The sequence below is a fragment of the Embiotoca jacksoni genome, unplaced genomic scaffold (assembly GCF_022577435.1).
Source record: "Embiotoca jacksoni isolate LCO1_2020_lvr unplaced genomic scaffold, fEmbJac1.0.p SCAF_22, whole genome shotgun sequence".
NCBI lineage: Eukaryota > Metazoa > Chordata > Actinopteri > Embiotocidae > Embiotoca > Embiotoca jacksoni.
Genome location: NW_027185363.1, coordinates 1,465,727 through 1,491,439, shown reverse-complemented (window position 1 = coordinate 1,491,439; position 25,713 = coordinate 1,465,727). Strand labels below are relative to the sequence as shown.

General features: G+C 42.2%; 3 protein-coding genes across 3 annotated transcripts in view; 1 reads left to right on the top strand and 2 right to left on the bottom strand.

Annotated features, from left to right (window-relative positions):
- Positions 1-8,728, bottom strand: part of LOC138202832 (protein unc-13 homolog A-like) — a 33,225-nt gene extending 24,497 nt beyond the window's left edge. Inside the window, exons 1-7 of the mRNA XM_069157121.1 lie at positions 8,295-8,728; positions 3,982-4,011; positions 3,618-3,717; positions 1,469-1,586; positions 1,182-1,305; positions 362-432; positions 82-136 (exon numbers count right to left, since the gene is read on the bottom strand). Of these exons, the coding sequence (XP_069013222.1) occupies positions 82-136; positions 362-432; positions 1,182-1,305; positions 1,469-1,586; positions 3,618-3,717; positions 3,982-4,011; positions 8,295-8,316 (520 nt within the window). The 5' untranslated portion in view covers positions 8,317-8,728. The remainder of the gene's footprint in view (positions 1-81; positions 137-361; positions 433-1,181; positions 1,306-1,468; positions 1,587-3,617; positions 3,718-3,981; positions 4,012-8,294) is intronic.
- A 1,405-nt stretch (positions 8,729-10,133) lies between these two features.
- Positions 10,134-15,231, top strand: LOC138202828 (BTB/POZ domain-containing protein 2). Its single transcript, XM_069157115.1, has 9 exons — positions 10,134-10,683; positions 10,772-10,891; positions 11,054-11,210; positions 11,874-11,979; positions 12,075-12,272; positions 12,399-12,591; positions 13,321-13,408; positions 13,848-13,994; positions 14,133-15,231. The coding sequence occupies exons 1-9, from the start codon at positions 10,163-10,165 to the stop codon at positions 14,292-14,294; spliced, it is 1,692 nt and encodes a 563-aa protein (XP_069013216.1). The 5' UTR covers positions 10,134-10,162; the 3' UTR covers positions 14,295-15,231.
- A 983-nt stretch (positions 15,232-16,214) lies between these two features.
- Positions 16,215-24,929, bottom strand: LOC138202827 (elongation factor 2b). Its single transcript, XM_069157114.1, has 14 exons — positions 24,801-24,929; positions 23,225-23,439; positions 21,755-21,936; positions 21,476-21,687; positions 21,183-21,361; positions 20,758-20,863; positions 20,122-20,374; positions 19,802-19,997; positions 19,564-19,687; positions 18,907-19,149; positions 17,780-18,133; positions 17,463-17,645; positions 17,202-17,334; positions 16,215-16,891 (listed from the first exon to the last, which is right to left on the bottom strand). The coding sequence occupies exons 1-14, from the start codon at positions 24,801-24,803 to the stop codon at positions 16,698-16,700; spliced, it is 2,577 nt and encodes an 858-aa protein (XP_069013215.1). The 5' UTR covers positions 24,804-24,929; the 3' UTR covers positions 16,215-16,697.
- Between the last annotated feature and the right edge of the window lie 784 nt (positions 24,930-25,713).

Sequence of the window (25,713 nt, the reverse complement as noted above, 5' to 3'; positions counted from 1 at the left end):
CTAATTACATCTCAACAGCTAAACACGTTATTCTCTTGTTCAGCACAAACTGGTTTGTACAAATAGTGATTGGTTACTTACAGCACTGGGTTCCTGGTATGCGGAGAGGGCGCTCCTGTTCCTCCTGGTATGAGTACTGGAGCCAAGACGAGCAGGAGAAAGGAAAAATGTATATTGATGAAAGAGGTTAGCTGCTAATCAAGGGGTATATTTAAACATTTTATGTCTCCACAAGGTGCAGAAAGTGTTGTCAGATGTCATCTTGTAACGTGTAACATATTCCTCCCAATTAATCATGTTGACTTGTCCCTAAAATGTGAGGAAACTCTCGGGTATTAAATCAAACAGGGTGGCAGCTTACATCTTGGTCCCTCATGGCGTTGAGCTGCTCCAGTTTTTTGGCCCAGTACCGTGCCTCATCCTCAGGGATATCTGGAAACAACCAGCCAGACAAATTCAGGTGACAAGAGCCAAAATGGAGCTCCGCCTACCTCAAAACTTAAAATAGTTATTCACAAAACTGCCTGCCTAAAAGCAACTTTGTTCTATGTCACAAAGTCCACCCTAATGACGACAAAGCATGGTGCAACAACCCATCTGTAAATATTATTTGACCTAGATGGTTGTCCATTTCTAACTATAGAGACATATATTAGTACAAAGAACTGCAGATACTTTGGCCTGACCAGAATACAGTGTCTTTAAAAATTGGCCCTATTTACAGCCCTGAGGCCAAATCCCTATAAATAGGTCAGGTCCACAAATTGAGGAGTCAGGTGTACCATATAGACTGGAGGAAGAGGAAACAGTATGAAAATGACACTTAATCAATGCTAAGAGGAACACAGCTTGATCACTGGGAAGGAAAGGACACAAACACTCCTCTCACTGAGAGAGAGAGAGAGAGAGAGAGAGAGAGAGAGACACACACACACACACACACACACACACACACACAGCCTTGCAAACATATAATTGAAAAGTAGGCCAGGTTAATTAATCAGCCAGATATTATTGGTGTTCATATATCACTGTTTGCTATGAAAATATACCGGCAGACATAATTTATTTGCTCCATCTTCCCCTTGCCAACAGGGCTGATGATTTCCTATACTTTCATATTGTCATCTTCACCCACCTATTGACAGTTTCAGATTTTGATGGGAAAATGGATTTCTCACCTAGAGGCAGTTCAAAGCGTGTATCGAGCAGCACCAGGTGGAGAGTGGGTTCTTTGGTGCCACAGATCTCATTATCAGCCATGATGACCTGAGAGTCCAGCGTGAGCCACTCCCCTGGACCTTCCTGTGTGCAGAAACACATCTTGCAGCTGACACACAAACGATAGCGAGACAGCATGATGAAAACAAGTCCAACCAGCAGCACTGCCTGTCCTGCGAGCCCTTTGAAGTACAACTGAGTAAAGAGTGCCCAACTACCACTTGAGTGATAGTAGTTAGTGGCAAACCTCATTTGACTGTCTGATGCTACGGAGGGGAATCCACACGGTGCCGACCATGGTGTCCCAGATTAACCCTTTGGTCCACACCTCTACGGTCAGCCCGAGGTCCAGGCGGTTAATTTCACTACAAAGACAAAGAAAGGCAGAAAAGTTCAAAGTTAAGAGAAAGAAATTAACTTGGCGATAAAAATACATTTCAAGACAGCGGGGAAATGCAACTCATTTACTTGTATACTAGACTTTAGTCATTTTATGTAGCATTTGACAATATTCAAAATTTTGACTCTACTACATTCCAGAAGAAAGTGCTGTACTTTTAATTTCAGTAAATTTATTTTACAGCTATAATTAATAGTTATTTTTCAGGGCAAAAGAGAAACTATGATATGCTTATAAGAATCAAAACACAACTAAAGATAAATCCAATGGTTCCTAACCTTTTTGGGCCAGTGTGTCTAGCTGTGTCTAACTCTTTATACTTCAGGTGTCTATGAGTTATTAGCAGTTTAAATAATCACCCCCAGATTTAACAGTTAAAAGTATCCTATATTAAAAAGGCAAAACATGAAAGCAAATTTTCGCTTCTTCTTAGTACCTGCCCCACAACCTTCCACATAGATCTGGTGGCCCTTTGGAGGGGGCCAGACATCTAGGCTGGGAACCAGAGGACTAAACGTTGTAGCTACATACCATAAATTGGTTAAAACTAGCTCAACTACAACTACAACACTCAAATACAACAGTAAAGTGATATGTAGGCTACATTTTGCTGCAATAGCATGTTTTTTATGCATAATGAATATTTCTATTTTGGTACTTTATCACTATTTTTCTGTTAAGACGTTTGTGTTTTTACTTAAGAATGAGAACTCTGTCTTGTAATAGTACTTTTACATTTTTTTACCGGTATTTTCTAGTAAAGAAGTAATGAATCCGAGTATTTTCCCCACACTAAACACACACTAGTTCAATTACATACACAAAATGCACGGTAATTACTTGTAGGCTTTACTGTGACAAATATAAGACATGTCATATGAGGGCAGGCCTGAGAGAATCTAACATAAAGCTTTTACAAGACAGCCGGAAGAGGACGGAAAGAAAAAAGAGAAAGAAAAAGAGTGAGGGATGAATAAGGGGAGGGAAGAGAGGAGTGTGATGAAGGCAGTGGAGGAGGTGATTGTATCGCATGCCTGGAGGGAGAAAGTGGGAACTTTAATTAAGAGATAGAGGGAGTGGATTTCCCATCTCAGTGGTGACTCCTTTTAAGAAAAGTGCCTGTTTGATTCATGGCAGTGACTGAGGGGGCACAGCCATTTAAATGCAGTTTGAAGGGGGGCATGAGGCACTCTCTGCAGCCCAAACATTACATAACACAGCTTCACTGATGTAACCACAGTACAATGCTCAACGCCTCCGAACATCATACAGATGCACGGGACTCCGCAGTAATCCTGCCCGCTGCATCCCACATGCTGAATGATTCTCACCATTTATTGTCCATATGCTGCTACACTGTCAATAACACACTGGATCGCTGTGCATGCCAAATACAGAGTTGTGTAATATGTTAGTGATTGCAACAAGCTATCATTCAATATTTATTGTAACACAAGCTAAAACAAACTAATTTAAAAGACCACTAATGATGCCTGGAGAGCAAGAAACAGGAGGAGTGGGAGTGGGAGGAGTGAACGTGAGGGGTTGTGGGGTAAGGACGAAATGGAGAGAGGAGGAGGAGGAGAGGCTGGGTAGATGAAGATCAAGGTGTTGTGTTTAGAGGAAGAAACGCAGGAGAGGAGAGAGGGGCTGGGAGGGAGCCAAGGTTGAGGATGAGAATGAAGATGAGAATGAGCGGGGCAGAAGTATCGAGGGAGAGCAGATGAAAAAGAGCATGAGACAGTTGTTGGAGGCGGAGTAGGAAGAGCAGTGTGAAACAATACAGGGATAAAGGGCACTTTGGATGGAAGAGTGACAAAGAGGGGAGGGAGGATGATAGAAGGCAAGAGATGAAAAAAGAAACACAAGAGCACTCAAGCTGCTGAAGAGCAGAGTGTGACGGGAGGATGAAAAGGGAATGCAGAGGAAGAAGTGACGGAGAGGGAAGCGCAGAAGGAGAAGAGAGAGCTTTGTCAGAAGATGATAGAGGACTCACAACATGAAGTCTTGCTCCCAGCTGGGCAGGTTGCCCCTGACAGCGATGGTTGTGCTCTTCACATTTTGTACCTTTAGAGTCACATAAGTGTTGAACTTCTCTGTAAAGGAAAAAAAAAGGATGAAGAAAGAGATGTGTTACGATAAAAAAAACAAAAAACATTACAAAACAATAACAATAACCTAGTCCCTGTGAGACATAGAGTAGATGCCTTATTTCGACACAGTAACTGACTTCCTTTCGCTGTATTTCAATTCATGGCTGCAGTATGCAACACTTCCTCAGACTGCTTAAAGATTTATGCAACATAACAGCGAGTCTCTCCCCCTGTGGCTTCTTTTACTTCCAGGATCCCAGGTCTTACCTTGGGGTCCATCCAGCTTGGCTTTCTTCACTGTGAAAACACACAGAGGGACATAGTGACACACAGGAACGCCATCTGTTTTCACACTAATGCGTCCTCTCTTTTGGCTTTTACATAGAGAATGGACAACAAGAGGACGTTTGAGATTAGTTAGAACATAAACAACATGAAACAAGAGCATTTTATTGTAAATATAATATGTACTATGAGAATTTTAATATAGACATATTTTCCAATCACCACAAATTCACATACTACATGGGTGTTGACCCAGTTCTACAAATTTGGTCCTCTGTCTTATTTGCCATAAGGTCCAGACAAGTTGGCACTGTTGGTGGCGGCAAAACAAAGGAACACATACAGCACATGGATGGCCCACTGTGGTTAGGACACAGAAACAGCAATTACAGTATACCTACAGTCCATGCAAATATAGTGGCTGCACATAGCACAGATTAAACTGATAACCAAAATATATTTTCTTTAAAAACACTTTTTTATTAATAGGAAATCCACTTGAAGGGCTAGATGTAGTGGAAAATCAAGTAAAAACAGTTAATTAGTTAGTATTTATGATTAAACACATGTAAGAGTTATATAATGTAAGAGTTAAATTATGTGGGTTCAATTTTGGCATTGTCGTGTTCAGACATCCAAAGGGAAAATTCCCACCTTTATCAAACACAATCTGAGTGAGTTTTTTTATACAGTTAAACCTCAAGTTCCCTCCCTCTCTCTGCAGCACCTTTTTACCAGCTTTGACGTAACTCACGCATACATTTTTAATGCTCCACTACCCACTGCTCTCCTCCACACACACACACACACACACACACACACACACACACACACACACACACACACACACACACACACACACACACACACGTCCACCCGATGTCAGCACCTGTTCATAAATTACCTCACAATACTCCACAGACTGTCCACACCAAAACCAGTCACCATAGTAACCACCACAAAAATGAAAAGCTAATTTGCCCCGAGTCAGCAAAGGCACTTTTTTGTTTTTATTTCTCACTCCTTTAACTTAATGGCTTTTTTCCTGCAACACACTCAAACTAAATCTGCCACTTAAGTGCCATGTTGTTACATCAGCAGGCAGAGACAGAGGCACGCGCACACACACACACACACACACACACACACACACACACACACACACACACACCTGCAAGCAAAGAAAACATTCATCCTTGCTTCCATTCAGACCTTAACAAAGTGCAACACACATTAACACACATGCTGTATATTCTGCCCCGACACTTAACATCCTTTTAATATCCACTTCTGTTTACAGAAGAGAAAATGAAATTATTCAAAATCATGTCTGGAAGACAAAAAAAGAAGTCAGCTGTGCTTTCAGAAATCCCGTACATTGTTCAGGCAGACCACGTCAGAGCTGGCCTCATGCTGTGTTATAATGTCACTACTGAAACTGCCCTGGAAATATAACAGTACGTGAGGACGATCAATGAAAAAGGAATTGGATTTTCAGTGGCAGAAAGCTGAAGCTTAATGATAGCACACAATCATCAATCTCTCCGACAGGGTGAGTTATGATGAGAAATACCATGAGCCCCTACAAACAACATTTTATCCCAGTTGCACGCAGCAGACAAGACAACCCCAACACACAGTTACTGTATATGTACAGTATGTGCCAATAACTCATAAACAACAAGGATGTGGAGGGTTGTAACACTCAATCCATTGGCTGATATGTAGGTCATGGGTGAGAAGCCTGCATTTAGAAAACGAGGTCGAAGCAATATCTATCTATCACCACCTGATTAAACAACTCAGCAAGGACATAACAAATCAAAATGTGTTTGTTTGTCTTTAATCAGAGGATGCGGGGCACAGTCTGAAGGACCCAACGGTACATTTTGTGCAGCTCAGTTTTTGTTTTTTTGCAGCAACTTCATTCAGAAAGTACCTCTGACACAGCAGACTCTGACTTATGGGAACTAAGCTGATTGACAAAAAAAGAGAGACTCGACAGGGAACCAAGCAAACCCTTCAGCTTGAACTGTCAGGGAATATAAAATAGGGGTTGCGTGAGCCAAGTTCAGCCATCCAATGTCAAAATGAGGGATGACATGATTCACATAGACAGCCCCTTATTTTGTAGGATCAAATATACATGGAAATCTGCAGTAGCCCGCGCAATTGCTGACAGAGATATTACACCCTTTGATTTAATGTCCAAATCAAGACAGAGAGAAAAGTGGACTTCAAAGTATGTTGGAAATCTGCAGGAAAAGAAGCCAAGCTTTTCAGACTTCATCTGTATCTGCGTCTGAATTCTGCCTTGTCGGCAGATGCGCCAAAAGAAATGCTGCCTATTCAGGAGGCACAAAGTACTGTAGAGGCCAGAAATAGCTCCAGTCAGGTGAGCATGAATGATGTAACCGGAACAGAAAGAGGGCTCTCTGCCAAGTCTCGTAGTCTACAACAGTGACAGCCGCAGCCAGTGTTTATGAATGAATAACACTCGGGGTCTTAATGACGCCTGGGACTGACTCAGAGCAGGGACAGTCAGTGGGTGGACCTGGCAGGACAGGATGAGGTGGGGTTGCATCAGTAATAGGTTTGACGTAGGAAAGGTGACTTTAAAACATCCTCAATTTTCCTGTCGTCCACTCCTTCATCAATGACAAATATCTACAGCCAAGACATGTACACACCGAGTGTCACCGCTCAGATTAGTCAAAAGATTAAGTCGTTGATATAAAAGTGACTATTCAAGCAAAAATGTCAAATATTTTGTCGTGTCATACTTCATTGAGAGCAGTTTTCTGTCATATGAGACTGAACACTGAATATTGAGACATTATTAATTCCACCTGCGTTTACAAATCAAAAAAGCTACCATGAAAAAAAGGTCTATTTGTGTTTGAGAAAATAATATATGAAAATGATTAAAAAAAAAACTGTTCCCATCACAATTTTCTAAAGCTCAATATGATGGCTTCATATATCTTGTGTTGTCCTACCAACTTTCCAAATCCCATTTTCTATCAGAGAAAGGCAGCAGATCCTCCAAACTGAACAGCAGAATGCAGACATGAAAAACTGTTAAAATAAACAATCAGTTACTGAAGTGGCTGCCAATTGACTCTCTTTGGAATTACTTAGAAGTATAAATAGACTAACAAACTAATAGTTTCACCTCTAACCGGCATGTTTCACCATCTTCTGGCATCTCATAGGACAACAGTTAATGTGCAGATGAATATAAAATCACAACATTGCACTAGAATAAGATTTCTGACTGCCAATTTGTGGCTTAGTAAACACACACGTGTATATGTGTAACATGTATATATATACATACATGTGTATATACACACACACACACTCTGCTTAAAATCTGTCAAGTCAGCTTACATTGTCCTAGTCAGAGTTCACACAAAACTGTCTCATTTTCTTTTTTAAATGGGAGTATTTTGCTGATTCAGCTCCCCAATCTGTCCAACAAAAGCCTTGAGGAGCACAGGGGGCTTCTCTCCTAACGTGGGTCCCCCCCCCCCCCCCGCCCGCGTTTACTGCTCCTGCCTGGATGTGAAGCTGGAAGTGGTGTCACAGTTTATGAGAAACCACCGCAGATGCTTATTCATCGCACCGAGAGACAACGCCGTCAGCATCAGGTGCTTTCAGGATAGTCTGGTGGGAGGAGCAGGTGACGCATCGCTTCAGGGAAAACGCGGAGAAGTGACGCGCATCTCCAGCCGGCTGCCAGTATTCCCTCACGGTACAGCAGAGCGGCAGAGCGGTGCGGCAGCGGCAGGGGCGGCAGGGGCTTTTCCTCGTCCTCGTCCTCCTCCTTCCTCAGATTGCCCACGCATGAATGAACAGAGTGGATGACACACACACACACACACACACACGCACGCACACGCAACAACCGCAGCAGTACCAGCCAGGAGAGGAAACATTTATAGAAACTCAAAACAGCCTGTGAACGTTTGCCGGCACTAACAGTCACGACGACTTTAATTGTCTCTCTCTTTTTTTAACGTCATGTCATTTGTTTGACGTGAAGCAGTAAATTAAACACATGTCAGTCAGCAACAGCGCTGCTGAAAGTGTCCCAGTGTACTATTGTTTCCGTTCAGACGAGCGGAGCTGCTGTGATTTAATGACTATTCAGCACAAACCCTGCGCTGCTCGGGCTACACACACTTTTCCACGGAGCTGAGAGCCTGCAGGCGGTCAGACAACTGGTGCAGTTACACCAAGTCATACTCCAATAACACCAAACACCAAGGCTCTTTAATTGTCTCTCTTACCTCCCACGCACAGCAGGGACATCTCTGATAGCGGCGTGAGGGTCCCCGGCTGTCCTCTGCTGAGTGCTCCGTGATGTGTTTGGTCCGCCGGTTGGTCTCTCGGCTACAAAATGTTTTTTTTTTTTTAATTTTTTTTTTTTACTCAAACCGTCAAAAGCGTTACCCTGAATGGTGACAGGAAACAGATCAGCACCATGTCAGGAGCGCTCGTCTCTTCCTCTGCAGCGGGGCTGGTGCTCTTTTGGCCGGACAAGAAACACACGGGAGTGAATTCCGCGCCCCCCACCCCCCTCTGCTTCCTCCTCTGCATTGCCTCAGCTCTCCTCCGCTGATGCTGCTGCTGCTCCTCCTGCGCGCACAGCCATCTTGTTTCAGCAGCAGCAACCTCCGCGCGAGGACATCTCCCCCGCGCCGCGCCGTGCCGCGCCGTGCCCTGACGTCACGGTTGATGAGTAGCAGGCCGAGAGGATGGCGTGGGGGGGGGGGGGAGTGAATGGCTCGTGCTCCGTGAACGGGTGAACGGAGGAAACGGAGACTGAATGGGGCTTAATTAATATCGTCCTGACTGGTGGCATGGACTCAATGAACAATACATTCATTGTCGCAAAGCATTTGAGGAAAGTTTCCAACCTGAGCACAACCCGCGTGTTTTTAATCACGTCACCTGGCGTCTCCATTTAGCATGTTATCATCCGGAGTGTCCTACATATTGGCTGTTTCTCTCTCCTCCGTTAGTCGTATCATTGCCTCAGACGATGTCTTTATGCAGCTACATAGTGCTGCTTTTCATTACAGAGACTGAAACATGTCATTGGGATTAGATAAACCACACTTGGCTGACTTGGCTGTCGTATTTATCAGATCGATTCCAATTTGTCAAGGTCAATGATGACTATACACAAAGTTAGTCATGGAGCGCCACATGGTTTTGTGCTAGGGCCAATACTTTTCACATTATGCATGCTTCCCTCAGGCAACATTATTAGGCGACACTAAATCAATTTCCGTTTTTATGCAGATGACACCAGGCTTTGGGTTATTTAACAATGAAGCCAGATGAAACATCAATTAGTCAAACTTCTTAACGATATAAAGGCTTGAATGACCTGACATTTTCTGCATCTAAATTCAGTTCAAAGTCATTGTACTTGATCATAAACACCTCACTAACTACCCATCAGTTACTCTGGATGGCACTGCCTTGGCCTCCAATACAAATATGAGCAACCTTAGAGTTATTTTTGACCAAGATATGTCACGACGATCTTTATATGTCACACATAATAAAGCAATCAGACTAAACTCAGTAATATTCTGTCTGACTTGCCTGTTTTATTTTTAGTGGCATGCTGTGACCTCTCAAATCATCTAATACAATGCTAGGGAAAGCTCACTCTTTGGATGCAGCAAATCCTTTTGGTTGTGCGGCTCAGTTACAGCAGTTGCTTGTTATGCAGGATGATGTTCATTGATACAAATGAATCGGCAGTAGCCAGATTCAGGATAAACATGTCCCCCATGGGGTATACTGTGAGTCAGTATGTGGGCAATGCAGGAAAAATGAGCATGTCTTGTGGCTTACTTTGCCACATTGATAAAGAAAAGAGCTGATCTCTGAGGAATAGGAGCAATACAACATACACGCTGATTCTGTCAAAGGACGACAAGAAAGAGAGATGGTGTACGTGGAGATCTGGCAAAGATTCAGTTGAGTTACACTAGAATAAAACAAACGTGTGCAAGTAAAGAGCAGCTTGCAGTACTTATAACAAACGCCAGGGGGAAACAAAAGGCAGATGTGACTGTCAGGACTACTGGATATACTCAAAGCGAAGAAGCGTGTTGTTTACGCCTACGCCAGGTCCAAGATGGCTGCTGGAGACAACAGCGGCAGGCCTCCTTGCCTTAGTTTCTCCGGTCCGGGTCCTTTGGGAAACAGCCAGCCCAGCAACAGTGTTTTCTCTATGCCAGCCTCCAACGGCGGAGCGGTCGGTGCAGCTGGAGGGGCGCAGGGAGCAGCCAGGCGTCCCAACCCGCAGCTGGGGCCTGGCGGGGGAGACAGCAACGGTGTCTCGGCCGGAGCTCCGCCGACTGCGCAGAACTCCCTGCAGCAGTCCGCTGCGGCAAGTGCTGCGGCAGCCGGAGCCATGGCCACCCCGGCGTCCAACATGGCAACCACCGCAGCGTCTAATGCCTCCCATTCTGCAGCACCGACGGCCACCCCGGCGGCTGCGTCCGTGCTGGTGTACCGAGAGCCCGTGTACAACTGGCAGGCAACGAAGAGCACCGTGAAGGAGAGGTTTGCGTTCCTCTTCAACAACGAGGTGCTCAGTGACGTTCATTTTCTGGTGGGCAAAGGGATGGGGGTTCAGAGGATACCCGCGCACAGGTAAGAGGATCAGCTGCACCAGGTGCTCTTTAAACTCTGCGTAAAGATAAAAGGTGACCCGTCTCCTGCTCTTTGTTGACATTGTCAGGTTTGTTCTGGCTGTGGGGAGCGCAGTGTTCGATGCAATGTTCAACGGTGGGATGGCGACCACATCGACGGAAATCGAGCTTCCAGATGTGGAACCAGCTGCTTTTCTGGCCTTGTTAAAGTAAGCAGCCGAGCCTGTCATTTAGCAGGATTTGCATGTGGGTGTTGTATGTATACTCCACCTTTCATATTTAAGTATTGGGGGAACACACAGGAATCCAAGCATAATATCCTCTTTATTGTTCATAGAAATAAGTGCATTATCTTTCATTGTAATCTGCAGGTTTCTGTACTCTGATGAAGTCCAGATCGGGCCTGAGACCGTGATGACCACACTCTATACAGCTAAGAAGTATGCAGTTCCAGCCCTGGAGGCTCACTGTGTGGAGTTCCTCAAGAAGAACCTCAGAGCAGACAATGCCTTCATGCTGCTTACACAGGTCAGCCTCCCTGAACTTTGACAGCTCTTGTTTGTTTTGCTTCATTGGATTGACAGATGCTCTACATTGCAGTATGCTATATGTCCATTTAGTGAAAAACTACAGACTCTTATTGTAAAAAGTAACAATAAATCTTACTTTTGCTACTCTAGAAATTTGTTGCATGCCAAAACCAGTTTTCAACAATAACAATATAACTTTCAATTCTAATGTTCTTATGAACATCAAGTTAAAAGTTGTCTAAAGATAAGCAACAACACATAATCAAATGTATGATATGCTGTTCATACTGTACATACAACCTACATTTGCACTCTCCCACTACCCGCTTCTCCTCTGTATATACACGGTTAACAATCACCTGTATATGATATTTGTGTATATTTATTCTTCATTTTTCATCCCTGCAAATGTTAGAAGATATAGCATCACTTATGCTGTAGAACTTACTTTCTTGCACTTATCTGTAAATTTATTCTGGTTGGATGCTTACTGCATTATTGGATTTGTACCTGTACTCTGCACAATGACAACAAAGTTGAATCTAATCTAATTAAATTTTACTGAATTTTCTGTCTTTAAATGCACTTGTCACTTTTTAATTTTCACCTCAGATGCGTACAAGTATATGTTCTTTAAACTGTGGTGTCTTCTTGGTTTCAGGCGCGGTTGTTTGACGAGCCGCAGCTTGCCAGCCTCTGTTTAGAGAATATTGATAAGAACACTGGAGATGCTCTCGCCGCTGAAGGCTTTACGGACATAGATTTGGGTAATCTATCGCTGTGAATGCTGTCATTATTCTCATGTTGTATTTTAGAATAACAGTGTTACTTACCATTAATTTGTCCCCTCTCCCTGAATTAGATACATTGGTGGCCGTGTTGGAGAGGGATACTCTCGGAGTGAGGGAGGTGCGTTTGTTTGTAGCGGCGGTGCGTTGGGCTGAGGCCGAGACTCACAGGCAGCAGCTGCAGCCCACACCTGAGAACAAACGTAAAGTCCTGGGCAAAGCGCTCACTCTCATCCGATTCCCTCTCATGACCATTGAGGAGTTCGCTGCAGGTGAACAGAAACACAGTAAAGCTGTCACTGCTGCTGCACTTTTTTATCATTTTTTTCCTCTCATAAACACACACACTCACTGTGACGATCCTCTTTTAACTGTGTCTTCGGCTCATGTCCCTTTAGGTCCAGCCCAGTCCAATATTCTGACTGACAGAGAGGTGGTGAGTCTCTTCCTTCACTTCACAGTAAACCCAAAGCCTCGTGTAGATTTCATCGACCGGCCTCGTTGCTGCCTCCGCGGGAAGGAGTGTAGCATCACACGCTTTGGTCAGGTGGAGAGCCGCTGGGGTTACAGCGGGACAAGTGACCGCATAAGGTGAGTTTGGAGCAGAGCACTTCAGAACTGTCACAGTCTTTTTACAAAATTAAACTTTAATATGCCGTGACATCTTACTAAATTTAGATTAATTTGCTGAGCTATTATTTGAACTTAAATTAGGTGAATACTTTTAGTCAACCAAGATAATTACAGTGTATTAAGTTAATATTTTCCACTTTCAGTGTTTAATGTTAGAATGAGAAATGAATCTGTTGTTAAAATACATTTTTAATAGATAAAAATTTACACCTCAAGCAACCTTAAATTTGGCTGAACAGACAAAAAACAGACAATAAAAGAGCATGTATTTACTTTATTTGATTTGTTGATGTGCAGTAAATTGTTAGCCTATTTTGATGATCAATATATAATTTTGAGTCGTGTTCTATTAAAAAAAAAAGCTAAATTAGATGTAAATATTTCCTGGTTACTTTAATTCTCCATGTTAATAAACTGAACATCTTTTGGTTTTAGGCTGTTGGTCAGGATAAAACAAAGTAGTGTGCATATTGTTTCACTGGTATGGCAACACAGCCATTGTTAACATCACTAGTTACTCCTGTAAAAAAAATGCTCTGACATGAAAACAGTCTATTTTGTGACAAAAGAAAAATACGGAGAAACACTATTTAAATAACACCATACTGTACATACAGTTGTACCCTCCTGAAAACTATCTTTTCTTTTCCCTCTTTAATTTGTGTGTGTTCCTTTTTTTATTCACAGGTTCTCCGTAAATAGAAGGATATTTGTGGTTGGATTTGGACTCTATGGTTCTATACATGGACCCACAGACTACCAAGTCAACATACAGGTACGGTCGAACAGTGTGCAAAATGCCTGGCGGTGTCTGGATCCAAGTAGCTTCACGAGAACAAATGCTATTTTGTATTGGTTTTATATTATTTCTTTGTTCTAACACCACAAAATCCAACACACTGAACCTTAAACTTTTTAGCAGTAAATTATCGGTGTAGTTTGTTTCTTGTTTGACAGTGTAAGCTTACATTACATTTGGGTAGATAAAAGTTAGTACCCGTATTACCTTACAAATTTGACAACATTTATTGAGTTTGTAACGGGTGCTGAGTGACAACGTGCCACAGAAGGCGCCCTTTAAATTACACTCTATTGTTAAGTACAGTGCTTTGATTACAGTATATTTCTATTGTGTTATTTTATAAACGATTTGGAAAGCTACATAAAAATAAAAATTGTGTATCATGGGATTTGGCTGTTTGGGTGTGCTCCAGATAATTCACACAGACAGCAACACAGTGCTGGGGCAGAACGACACAGGCTTCAGCTGCGACGGGTCAGCAAACACCTTCAGAGTCATGTTCAAAGAACCAGTGGAGATTCTACCCAACGTCAACTACACTGCCTGTGCTACACTTAAGGTTTGTGACATGTTAAAAAAGATGAACACGTGAGACAAAACATCAGTACTCTGTTGCAGTATGTGTTGTGATGAATAATTTTAGATAATCTACTTTGCCACTGTGCAGTGTGTATTCACCGTCCTCTCCGTCTTACAGGGTCCAGACTCTCATTATGGGACTAAGGGAATGCGAAAGGTAACGCACGAGTCGTCATCCACTGGCACTAAGACCTGTTTCACCTTCTGCTACGCGGCAGGCAACAACAATGGCACCTCAGTAGAGGACGGACAGATTCCTGAGGTCATCTTCTACACATAGTCAGCTCAGACACCACAACGATCTTCCATCAAATGTGACAACCTGACACCAGCGCAGGGCCACACCTCAGCAGCCGTACTGGGGACTAATCTGTCAGACTTCATACTGTTCCCTCCATATAGTGCACTACTGATGGCCTCATCGGGAAGACAAATAGCCAGAAGGCAATATAGGTCACTAAATGGGCTGTAGCTTGTCATTTGAAATGCTGTCTCTCTCTTTCTCAGCGGCTTCCTTTTATCCCTTTGTGTTGTAGTAATGCCAGCCTCTGAAACAGACATGACTTTAAGCGACTCCACAAGGGAGAAAGAAAGGGAAGGAAGGATGAGCCTCTCAGATTGATCACAGTATCAATGTCACTGCTGTGGATTGATGGCAAAAGGCTTGACACTGAATTCTACTTAAACTGTATGATTCCCCTTCCTGTACTCCACAGCATTAGGGCAAAGGAGAGTCGCAACTGTATGAATGTACAGTTTATCAGATTTGCCAAGACAAGATCTTCATCACTGTTTAGTACCGACTAGAACTTCACTCAGTTCCACGTTAGTTGTAACTTCCATAGACTGACAGACCTCATAGACTTCATGAAATATTGGTGAATTTGAACCAAACTCCATATTAATCTTAAAATGATTATGGTAAGCAATTTTTTCGGTTTTCTACATACAATACAATCTGTGATTTCTTGTGTCCTTGCTCGGTAGTTGCCTATACTCAAGATACCTTGCACTCTTTGGCCTTGCATATGTTTATTTGGTTGTTCTATGGATGCACACTAACTCTTCAGATATGTTTCTTTTTAGCTTTGTTTTAAAAAGTGTGGGCGGAAGAGCTTCCCCTCTTGGTGCAGAAGATAAAGGGTTGTATAATAAAGTGGCATTTAATAACATATATGTAACTTGAAATAAGCATCGATTAAAGAGTGAAGAAAAGATTTCTGGTGTTTTTTTTCATTTTAGATATATTTTCTCTTGCAGAAAGTACCGCTCATACAACTGTCCCATAATGCATGGCCTTGGCTGAATCCAGCAGCTGGTTTGCTTAGTGGGACTGGAAGTGGGAAAACAGCCTAGTTCTGTCTAAAGGCAACAGAATCCACCTACCAGCATCTCCAAAGCTCACTAATGTAGTGTGTAGGTGTTATGTTCTGCAATATTTAGAGTACAATTCAAAGAATAAAATTCTGTAAACAAAAACAATTAGAATCTAATAAAACTTCAGACAATGTAAGGTAATACAATTTTATTTATTATATCGGTGGGAGATTTAATGGTTTCATAAAACTGCATATTCTTTCGAAGACTTTGTTTTGGGATAAGACTATATTATTATGTATGATTTTTATCTGTTATGTACTAAAGTAAATGTTTGGAATAGTTTTAGGGCTTCAAGTAACAATGTAATTATTGATTATTTTGATTATATAATCCATTTATCTCCATGATCTCCATTTAGTGATCAACTGTTTGGATTTAAAATTATACCAGTGTTTCCTAAAGCCCAAGGTGCAGCCTAAATCAGAAAATATTCACATTTAAGAACCTGGATCTAGAACATTTTAGCATTTTTTCATGAAAAAAAAGTGACTTAAAACAATAGATTATCAAGATGCTTGCTAGTAAATGCTTTCTCAATTAACTAATTGATTAATCAACTAATTGTTGCAGCTCTAGATATTTCTTTTTGTAGTAATGTCCTCTGATATCTTCAAGTAAATTAAACAAAATATACTCCGTGTCCTGTGAGCTTTAGCGGCGATGCTAGGTGGGTTTTGATCAAAGGTTTTGATACCTCTAGCTGCATGCCGTACAGCTGCAAGAGTGGTGTCCCTCCTTGAACTCGCAGCCAGCAAGCGGATAACGTGTTTCTAGAGACCTAGAAAAACCTTAAGAGAAATAACAGAATTCTATGAATCACTTTTTCATCATGTGTTGATTGTTTTTATTAATTACATCCACTGAACAAAGGTCCAATCCAGTGAGTTTGACTTTTCTAACACTTTATTGTGATTTCCATGGTTTTACCTGGCCATGAACCATTTACATACGCATTATTGCAGCAGCATCACAGTGCACTGTACAGGCCTGTCCTGTCACGAGAAGTGGGAGGACGAGGGGACGATGTGAAAGAATAGAAGAAACGGAATTGACAACACAACTGCCTTGATCCAATTGTTCCCCAAAGCCCTCGCCCTAGGCACTTGGTGTACTGTAGCTGTGAAATGAGAAAAGCATTGCTGCTTCCACTAGCCTACAACAAAAGCTTAAGCTTTGTTTCTGCTCCGGACTCAAAGTCAAAACAATTTGTGCGATGTTTCTTGAAGCCTGTGCCAAGACTTGAAAGTGCCCACAGGGTAGGGTTTAGAGATTGATTTGGTATTTTATAATCCAGGGACATTGTCTACAGTTTGTCCAAGTAGTTGTCAACGGCAGGTATGCCCTCTTTCAGACCTTTGCGTTTTCTAATTTCAGAGACAACTTGGGAGGATCTGTTGGCAAGGTCGCTGGGGTCTCCCTGGAGAATCTGCCAGTGATCAAATACACACTGAGGGAAGGCCTGGCCTCCAGTGTTACTGCGGAGGTCAGCGGTGAACCCTGTAGGACACAAATACAGATAAAAAGCTTTCTTTAAAATAACGTAATATTTTCATAGTTAGAAGCGCCTTTTAGTCATCATTTTCAAAGTGTATCGATTTTAAAATATGTATCTTCATTAAAACTTTAAAGACCCAATTCAAACTTTAGACCTTTGTCTTAGCCCCATATAATTTCTCCACTCACATTACTAATCTAGACCAAATAAATGAATAAATAAAAATATTCTAAATTGTATACACATTAAAAAGCCTTAGTCATGACTTACATCCCACCACAAAAGACATCATGTAGTGCAGACTTAACTCACCGAAGGATTCGTTGACAGGCAGGTAGGCTTTCACCACAAACATGGGAGTGCCCATCACTTGGGACTCCTCAAACACATGACCTCGTTTCCTGTTCAACACACCATAGATTCCTCCCACCACCTGCTCTGGGCACTGTAAGAACAAGAGGCACAGCGACAGATGCAATCAGGGGAGCTCCAATATATTCTAACCCCATCTTGAAACAATGTTCAGCAGCCTGTATCAACACTGAAGCCGGTTCCTCCATATAGAGCACTAACCTGTATCTCCACAAGATAGACCGGCTCCATGAGTCGAGGCTGAGCGGTGAGCTGGCAGGCGTACAGGACCCTACGAGCTGTGGGAATAATCTGCCCTCCTCCACGGTGAATGGCATCTGCGTGCAGTGTCACGTCATGAATGTCAAAGCGAATAGCGCGCATGTTCTCCTCACACAGTGCACCCTGCAGGATGAGGACAGAGACAGGAGTGTGTGACCACAAGATTTTAAATATACATTGTACAATATAACAAATACAGCTGATGATACAGAACGACTCATTTAAAATGTAACAAGGGTGTGAATGAATTAGCCCACCTCTTTAGTTGCCCACTGGAAACCAGCCACGACGCTGTCCTTGATCTCATTGAGGTACTGAACCCCCTTTGTCATGTCTATCAACAGGTTGGGTCCGTTTCCATCTGGACCGAAGCACCAGATCTTCCTGGCTTCTGTCACCTCCCACTCGTACTTGTCGGCGAGGTAACGTGCACGAGCTTTGAGCTCCTGCCGAGCGGTGACATCGCCCTTCTCGATATCCTCAGCAAGGCCGTCAGGGAACGGACGGGACTTCATGAAGAGACGATTGTGCTTGTTGGGGGACTTGGACAGACACATCTGGTCTGACTCTTCCGTCACTGTCTCTCTGTAAGACACCACTGGGTCTGATTTCTACAGAGAGAGGAAGGAAAGTGTCAAAACTGAGAGTGTGGCTTGTGATGCCACAATGTGAGGATCAAATGTGCATTTGATGTTTTATCTCTTACATTTATTCTTTTTTTTTATTCTAACTCTAGTCTAGTTTTATTCCAATTATATCCTTCTATTTTATCACCTCACTATAATTCTCCATAAACTATTGTTGTTCTTTAAAAAAAAAAATTACGTAACCTCTTTGTACTTTAATAAAGCCATGTATTTCAATTCGTGAGGGAGAGCGCATCCCCTTTCTTGTGTAGTCTTTATAGATATATATTTATTTTAACTACATAAAATAAGAGTTTTTGCAGAAAATGTCCAACAGACAAGTGAACCAGCAGAAGCTTGAAACCATGTATTTTTAAACTGCGGCGGCCGAGGAAGCTGCAACTGTTACAGAATGCAGCACAAAAGTGATTAATTTTCATTAAGTACCACCTTACTGCTGTTGGATAAAATCCATCAGTGTTTATTGTGTGTGTTAAATAGGTGGCGCAAAAACAGGTTCATTTCTGGGTTTAAAAATTAAAGCTGCAGACATGTGGACAGGTGATGCATCTAAATGCTACGGTTTGGTCTGGTAAGTGTGCGAGACAAGACTACCCTGTCCAATTTCAAATACTACACAATCAAGTGTACGACCATGTAAGTGTTCTATATGTGAGTGAACTAATGGAAGTATGTTATTTGGATCACAGACAGTATCTCATAGAACAATCTCTGTTCCTCTGTCCTCAGTGACTCACCTTCAGTGGAATGCAGGCGTGATCCTCCTCCAGGTCCTTCAGGCAGATCTCCAGGTGCAGCTCTCCCGCTCCAGCGATGATGTGCTCCCCGGACTCTTCGATGATGCACTGCACCATGGGGTCTGACTTGGCCAGACGCTTCAGGCCCTCAACCAGCTTAGGCAAGTCAGCCGGATTCTTGGCCTCCACAGCAACTCTGACCACAGGGCTCACACTGAACTTCATCACCCTCATGTTGTGGGCCTGCACGTAAGAGTCAGTGAGCTGTGAGACTTCATACTTTTTGTCTTGTACTTGATTTACTTTGTGGTGCACCGGTATTTAAACTAAAGCACACTCTACTGCAGGTGTCGCAACCATTTTTCTTCTGAGAGCTACCTTGACAAAATGAAAGTGTCCGAGAGCTACACATATTTAGTAACATTTATTCACATGGCTGAGCTTCACCCAAACCAGCTGAAGAAGCTTATTTCCTATATCTCGTAAGTATTTGTAAATTTCTTCATAATCTAATCTATGTGAACAACACACATTTTGTATCACAACAGTCTAAACTCAACAGCATGTGCATGTTTTATTTTTGGTATGCATGTTTGTAAATTTTCAATTGATGTCTACTGTATGTCAATACGGGAGAAAAAGGAAGCAATACACTACTTGTTCAAAGGTGGTAATGGTCCCTGTCTTAACCAGGAACTGGTCCACTCCGACGAGACCCACTATGTTGCCACATGGGACATCTTCAATAGGCTCCACGTACCGGCCCATCATCAGAATAGTCCTGGATGGACATGGTGATAAAACATTAGCAACAAATACATGAAAACAAAATGTGTAGAAGAGAAGCATGAATTTAGAACTCCTTTTGTTTGCTTTAGGACATGAATGTGCTCACCTCTGGATGGGTTTGATGTAGAGGTCTTCCTTCTTGCCGGGGGTGAAGTTTGGCCCCATGATGCGTACCTTCAGGCCCGTGGACACACAGCCAGAAAACACACGGCCAAAGGCGTAGAAACGACCCTTGTCGGTGGTGGGGACCATCTTGGAAATATACATAACCAAAGGAGCCTTGGAGTCGCAGTTCTTAATACCTGAGAAGAGAGTTTAGACCGTGAGCTCTGATTCTCATAAAGCCAAACTAAACCATGATTATTTTATGAAGCCACATAGTGAGTGAATGATGTCTGTTTCTGAGGGTGAAGGGTTTCTACTGACCCATGGCAGCCTCGTCGTCTCCTGGCCCTTCGTAGAGCAGCTCACAGCGGTATTTCTGCGAAGCGACGGGGGAAGGCAGGTGAATGGTGATCATCTGGAGCAGGGCCTCTCCGGCTGGCAGCCAGCGACGCATCACAGCCTTCAGCAGGGGCTTCCCCTCCTTCTCCTTGTCCTCTGAGTCCAGTTTAACATCCAGCTTTTCAATTAGCTTGGCCGTCTCTTCCTTTTTGAAATTCATGATGGCGTCAAACACCTAAGAGGAAAGCGAGAAGAGGGCAAAAGTAAAGCATCAAACCAAAGGCAGTAACTTTTTTATCCCTTACTTTTTTTAAATGCCCCGACAATACAGTTTTATTTAGGTGACTTACCAGCCTGTTATGATGACATAAGTTTTAGTTTGCAAAGAAATTAAACACTACTGATTAATATTAGTAGAGTCATTGTTTGTGTTGCTTTTAGTCTAATCACCTTAGTGTTAGTGTCCTTCACAGTTGTTTTTTTTCATGCTCTACTCAGAGGCACCATAGTCTGAAATCTCGTTTTAACATTATGGATAGATATGAAACGCTCCAATATTCATCAGATAACTTAAGCCCTCATTAAATTGTTGATTTACTGCACTGTATTTTAATTCACCTTAAAGATGGGATCCAAAACAAGCTGGGAAAAGGTTCGTGGAAATTTCTTGCCATCAGCACCGATGGCAGTCTTACTGAATTTGCCGGCACTTGGATCAAAATATCTGGAAGAAGCAAATAAATCATTGCACATCATTAGGATATTCAAATATCAGGGGGGTTAACATGTTGCTCTGTGTCTCGTTTGATTAATTTATTAATATCTGCCTGTTCAGAATTAATATCGCTTGTTAATATGTGCGAGAATGTTGTAAAGAGCAACATATCAGTGTAGGGTGTGGTTGCAGGTGTAACCCTGTTACCACACCCAGGAGCATGGATGCATGACACTTGAAACCTTAACCAGCAAGTCAGTGCTTTTCAATCTGCTGTTAACTTCCTCTTTTAGGTCAAGTGCATGGATGACTCTGCGTATATGCTCACCTGTCACCCCACAGTTTTTTCATCATGTCCTCCACTTTCTTACACCTTTCTGCTGGTCCCAGCTGGGAATCTCCTTTAGCAGTGAACTTAGCCACATACATCTCAGCAAACTGCTTCAAGGTGAAAGCCCAACCGTGGAGGCCGGAGCCGAACCCAACGGTTCCAATAACAGGATCAATCTGAGGAGAAACATCACAGTGCTCTTTGTAAGAACACAATAAACATGGTATAGGGAATGTATTGTTACATTTCCAAGCCATTTTAAGTGTGTGTTTGTTGTGGTTGTGCGTCACCATGATGTTCCCCATGGGTCCCCCTTCATCTTCTCCATAGGTGGAGATAATGACGTTGATGTTCTCCACAATACGTTGGAAGGTCTGGTAAAGCTCATCTGGCTCCAGCTGCAGCTCAAGCAGGGCCCGGTCCATTTTGTTCATCATCAGAACCGGCTTGATGCGCTCTGCGATGGCCTGCCGCAGCACGGTCTCAGTCTGCACACATACACCTGTCGGAGGAAACAAACAGGTGAGCCTCTGTGAAAAAGCACGAGTGTTGATCCTTTGTGTAATTACCTGAGACACAGTCCACCACCACCAGGGCTCCATCAGTTACTCTGAGGGCAGCGGTGACCTCGGAGGAGAAATCAACATGACCCGGAGAATCAATCAGGTTGATGAGGAAGCCGTTTCCGTCTACACTGTGCTTGATGAATGCCAAGTCGTTCTCTTCAAGCTCATAATATAAGGAGATGGCCCTGAGGAAGATACAAAAAAACCTGTAAAAACCTGGAGACATGTTCGCTCTACATCTACCACTTCATTTTTAAAACAACTCTAAAGTAAAGGACAGACTAAAAAACAACTAACTCATCCCCACACTGAGCCAAACCATCCTCTAATTCAAACGAGACATGCTGATTGGCGACTTTCCAGTTCAGTTGGTACAAACAGGCCTGAATAGATAACTTCAGTCAATATGTGCTGGTCTGCTGCTGTGTTTACTGCAATCAGACAGAAACATCCTGTGTGAACTTTTGAAAATGCAAACAGTATCTTCTTTAAACATTGTTAAGCTTGATATTTAGATTCAGGAATGATGCTGACACTAAAAGATTGGACTTTTAACATGGCTAGATTAAGGATTTTCTAAATGACAAGTAAAAGTATTTTAACAACCTGCAAACAAAACAAATGCTGTGACTGTGAATCAACCTAGTCTGTACACAGGCATGTTCCAAACTAGGAGACAGCAAAGCAGCACAGCCAGCAACCTTTAGACAGTAGAAATGATGGCTAGATTAAAGCTCAAATTAAATACTGCAGACTGTAAGTATTTCATATCAATAACAGACACCCATATGTGTCTGGACAAATGTAACTGCTGTAGCTGTTCCTCTCATGTAGCACAAAATTAGATAAGTAATGTTTTGTAATCAACTAAAACAACAGATTTTAAAAAAAGTTTTTCTTTTATTAGCATCTTATTGTGATCAATGACTTTTTACATGAACATGCTAGTTCCTGCCAAAGTTAGAGCAGTTTTGGTTTCTTCACATCAAAGATATATATGACCTTTATTTAACCAGGTAAAATCAATTGAGAACCAATTCTCATTTACAATGATGACCTGTCAGCACAGTCCACACAGTGACACAAACAGCACAGATACAAAACAAGATGTGCTCTCCTCGCTTGTTTGAAGTGGGCGGGGCTCATTTCTATTGATGATGGTCACACATTTTAAAAGCACCAATCAGGGTTCAGGATTATCTGAATTCAACTCTGATGACAGTTGCGGGATTGTTGCCTCATGTTGTCTATTAATCTGATCAAACCATACTCACAGTCTTGATGAAGTAGACAGATGCCTTTTGGAGGTAAACTCTCCATAAATATTACTCGAGAATGTTTTGTCCTCAAATGTAACTGTTTGTTGCTTATTGAGTCTTAAATATTCACTCTATTAGAGAAATACTAAAACTTTCAGGACCTTTAACAGGTTGAACTACAGGCACGGAGCTGTTTATACTCTGAACCACATACGTTGATTTGATGGTGATGCAGCGCTCCTGCTCATCTTTGCGTGTGTCTGTAAAGCGGGTCTCTCCAGCACGAGATGAAGCGATGATCCCCGCCTTGGACACCAGGGAGTCAGTCAGCGTGGACTTCCCATGATCCACGTGGGCAATCACAGACATGTTTCTGATGTTGGACTTTTTGTCCATGATGGCACGGATCTGATCCACAGTGAAGTTCACCTGTTGGGGAGGAGAGAGGGGTGAAGGAGGGTAAAGGTGGCAGGTAGGGGGTTACATCCCTCCATCTACATCCAGCAGAGGCTCATTTTATTCATCCAATGCGTCTATTTATGACGAGATCTCCGGAGCCCTTCCAAGCAGAGTTATAAAAAGAAAGACATGTTTGAAACTGAATCCAGGAGGAACGAGAGTGGACACCGCATAAAGACTTTACCTTCTGGTTTCCAACCAAGCAAACAGATCATGAATTACTGAGTCACCATTCACATGCTGCAGCTGAATGAGGCGAGGCTCACTACGACACAATCACAAGGAAGCAGAATCTGTTTATGTTGGATCCTGAAATACTTCTAAACATATATTATTCAGGGAAAATAAGTGAAAAAAGAGATTTACATTCCTTATTATCAGACTGAAAAAAGACATTTAAATACCTCATTATCAGACCAAAAAAAATGTCATTACATGTTCCACAATGTGCCCTTAAAATAATACATGGGGCTCAATCTCTTAGTTTACTGTTTCTTTCTCTCTATATGAGGAGGGGCATTTCTCTAAGATCACAAAAAAAGATGGGAGTGAGACCATTTTGAGAGATCTGGTGGGGAAATCATCCTCATAGGCCTCTATGGGCTTTACAGGCCTATCATAAAACTACTTATATATCATAAGAAAGAGTCCAAAATATGATCCAATATTAGTAATTTAACATGCCTAATTTCACAAATATTAAATATAGAAATTCCCTGACACTTGTATGGTGATAATTTGAAGTCATCCACCATTGTAAGCACTGAAATTAAATTATTTCCAGCTCTCTATCGGTGACGTATTGTTACAAGCCTATAGCTATGTAATTACATACTTTTTTTTTGTATCGACAATTAAATTAAATAGTGACGCAATCTCTTGCAATCAATCTAAATCTACAATTTAGTCAGAACAGGATTCACCACATTTGTATGAAACGTGTCAGCGACATGGACCTTCTCACCGTATGTATTATTAACATGATATTTCGGCAGTCGTACAGCCAGCGTAATATTCAACGCTTTGTAAGAACGTCACAGTGAGGCACAGCGGGCCGAGCAATAAAGGCCACAGCCCTGCTCTATCAGCTGGCTGCCGCTGCTGCGTATGTTATAGCAGATAACGGGCAGAGCACTTTTCTGATCACATAACAACGCCGCGCATAGACATCCATTTCACACACCTGACAGGCTCCAGTTCTCAGACCGTCGTAAACTGCAATACATGAAGGTTATTCGGTGGCGCGGCTGACGACCCGCTTTTCTACTTCTGCTCCCACAAACACATTAAATACGCAACAATCGGAACACCTATGCCGCGTGTCGACTCACCATGTTGTCTGCAGGTCGTCGGTCTTTGTGTGAGACGGATTATTGCTGTAGACACTGTCTCTGAGGACAGGCAGTCCCGGTGGTGACAGGAGAGACGCTTCTGCTGCTGCTGCGACTGTCGTATAACTGTGCAAGTCAGAGGTTGCAGCAGCAGGGGGCGCTGCAGCTTAGCTCCCATGTTGCCAATTTAACGATTTTGTTGCTATATAGACGGTGGTGAAGTTAGTTTTGGGCATTACTTTTTATTCGACCAAGTGACTCCGACCCAATGCCGAATTGTATTACTACAGTTGACAAATAAGAAATACATATTTTTGTTGTATTTTAGTGCCTCTTCAATTCTATATGAACATTTTTATGGAAAAATCTAGATTTTTCTTAAAAGCTTTCAGGTCATGTGACCGAGTGACTTCGAACCAATACCAAATTTGTATCAGGCTACTACACTGGGCAAATAAGACGCACTTCTTTTTATTGACATAGCTCTTCTCCTTTAAAGTTCTTGTTGGGACTGTGTCCCGTGACATTGAAACCATTAGAAAAAAGAATAATTTATTTTATCTAGATATTGACATAAAATATATATATAAAAAAAACTTATTAGGTATCAAAACAGATTTACATGAGACCAATTTAGCCTAATTTTAAAGCATAACCTTCATTAATAGGTCTATGGGCAAGTCAACAAGAAGGTATTCAAAATAATATCATTGTTATTTAAACAGTAATCTATTGATGTGAAACCTATGTGTGAAATCCACTCTGTTGGATCCAGAATGAGTGTCAAATAAGGAACCTAAAACTGACATCACTGCTATCACATGACTTTTCATTAGGCTATACATTTGGTGGGTTTTTCTAACATTAGTATTAGCCAACATTCAATTTCAACAACAAATGTTTGTTGATAAAT

Excerpts from the sequence above, each read along its gene's own strand:
- LOC138202828 (XM_069157115.1), top strand. The coding sequence starts at position 10,163 with ATGGCTGCTGGAGACAACAGCGGCAGGCCTCCTTGCCTTAGTTTCTCC. Across the intron at positions 12,273-12,398 it reads CATTGAGGAGTTCGCTGCAG|GTCCAGCCCAGTCCAATATT; the intron begins GTGAACAGAAAC and ends ATGTCCCTTTAG. Across the intron at positions 12,592-13,320 it reads GGGACAAGTGACCGCATAAG|GTTCTCCGTAAATAGAAGGA; the intron begins GTGAGTTTGGAG and ends TTTTATTCACAG.
- LOC138202827 (XM_069157114.1), bottom strand. Across the intron at positions 19,998-20,121 it reads AGACGACGAGGCTGCCATGG|GTATTAAGAACTGCGACTCC; the intron begins GTCAGTAGAAAC and ends CTCTCTTCTCAG. Across the intron at positions 16,892-17,201 it reads GCCTGTCAACGAATCCTTCG|GGTTCACCGCTGACCTCCGC; the intron begins GTGAGTTAAGTC and ends TGTGTCCTACAG.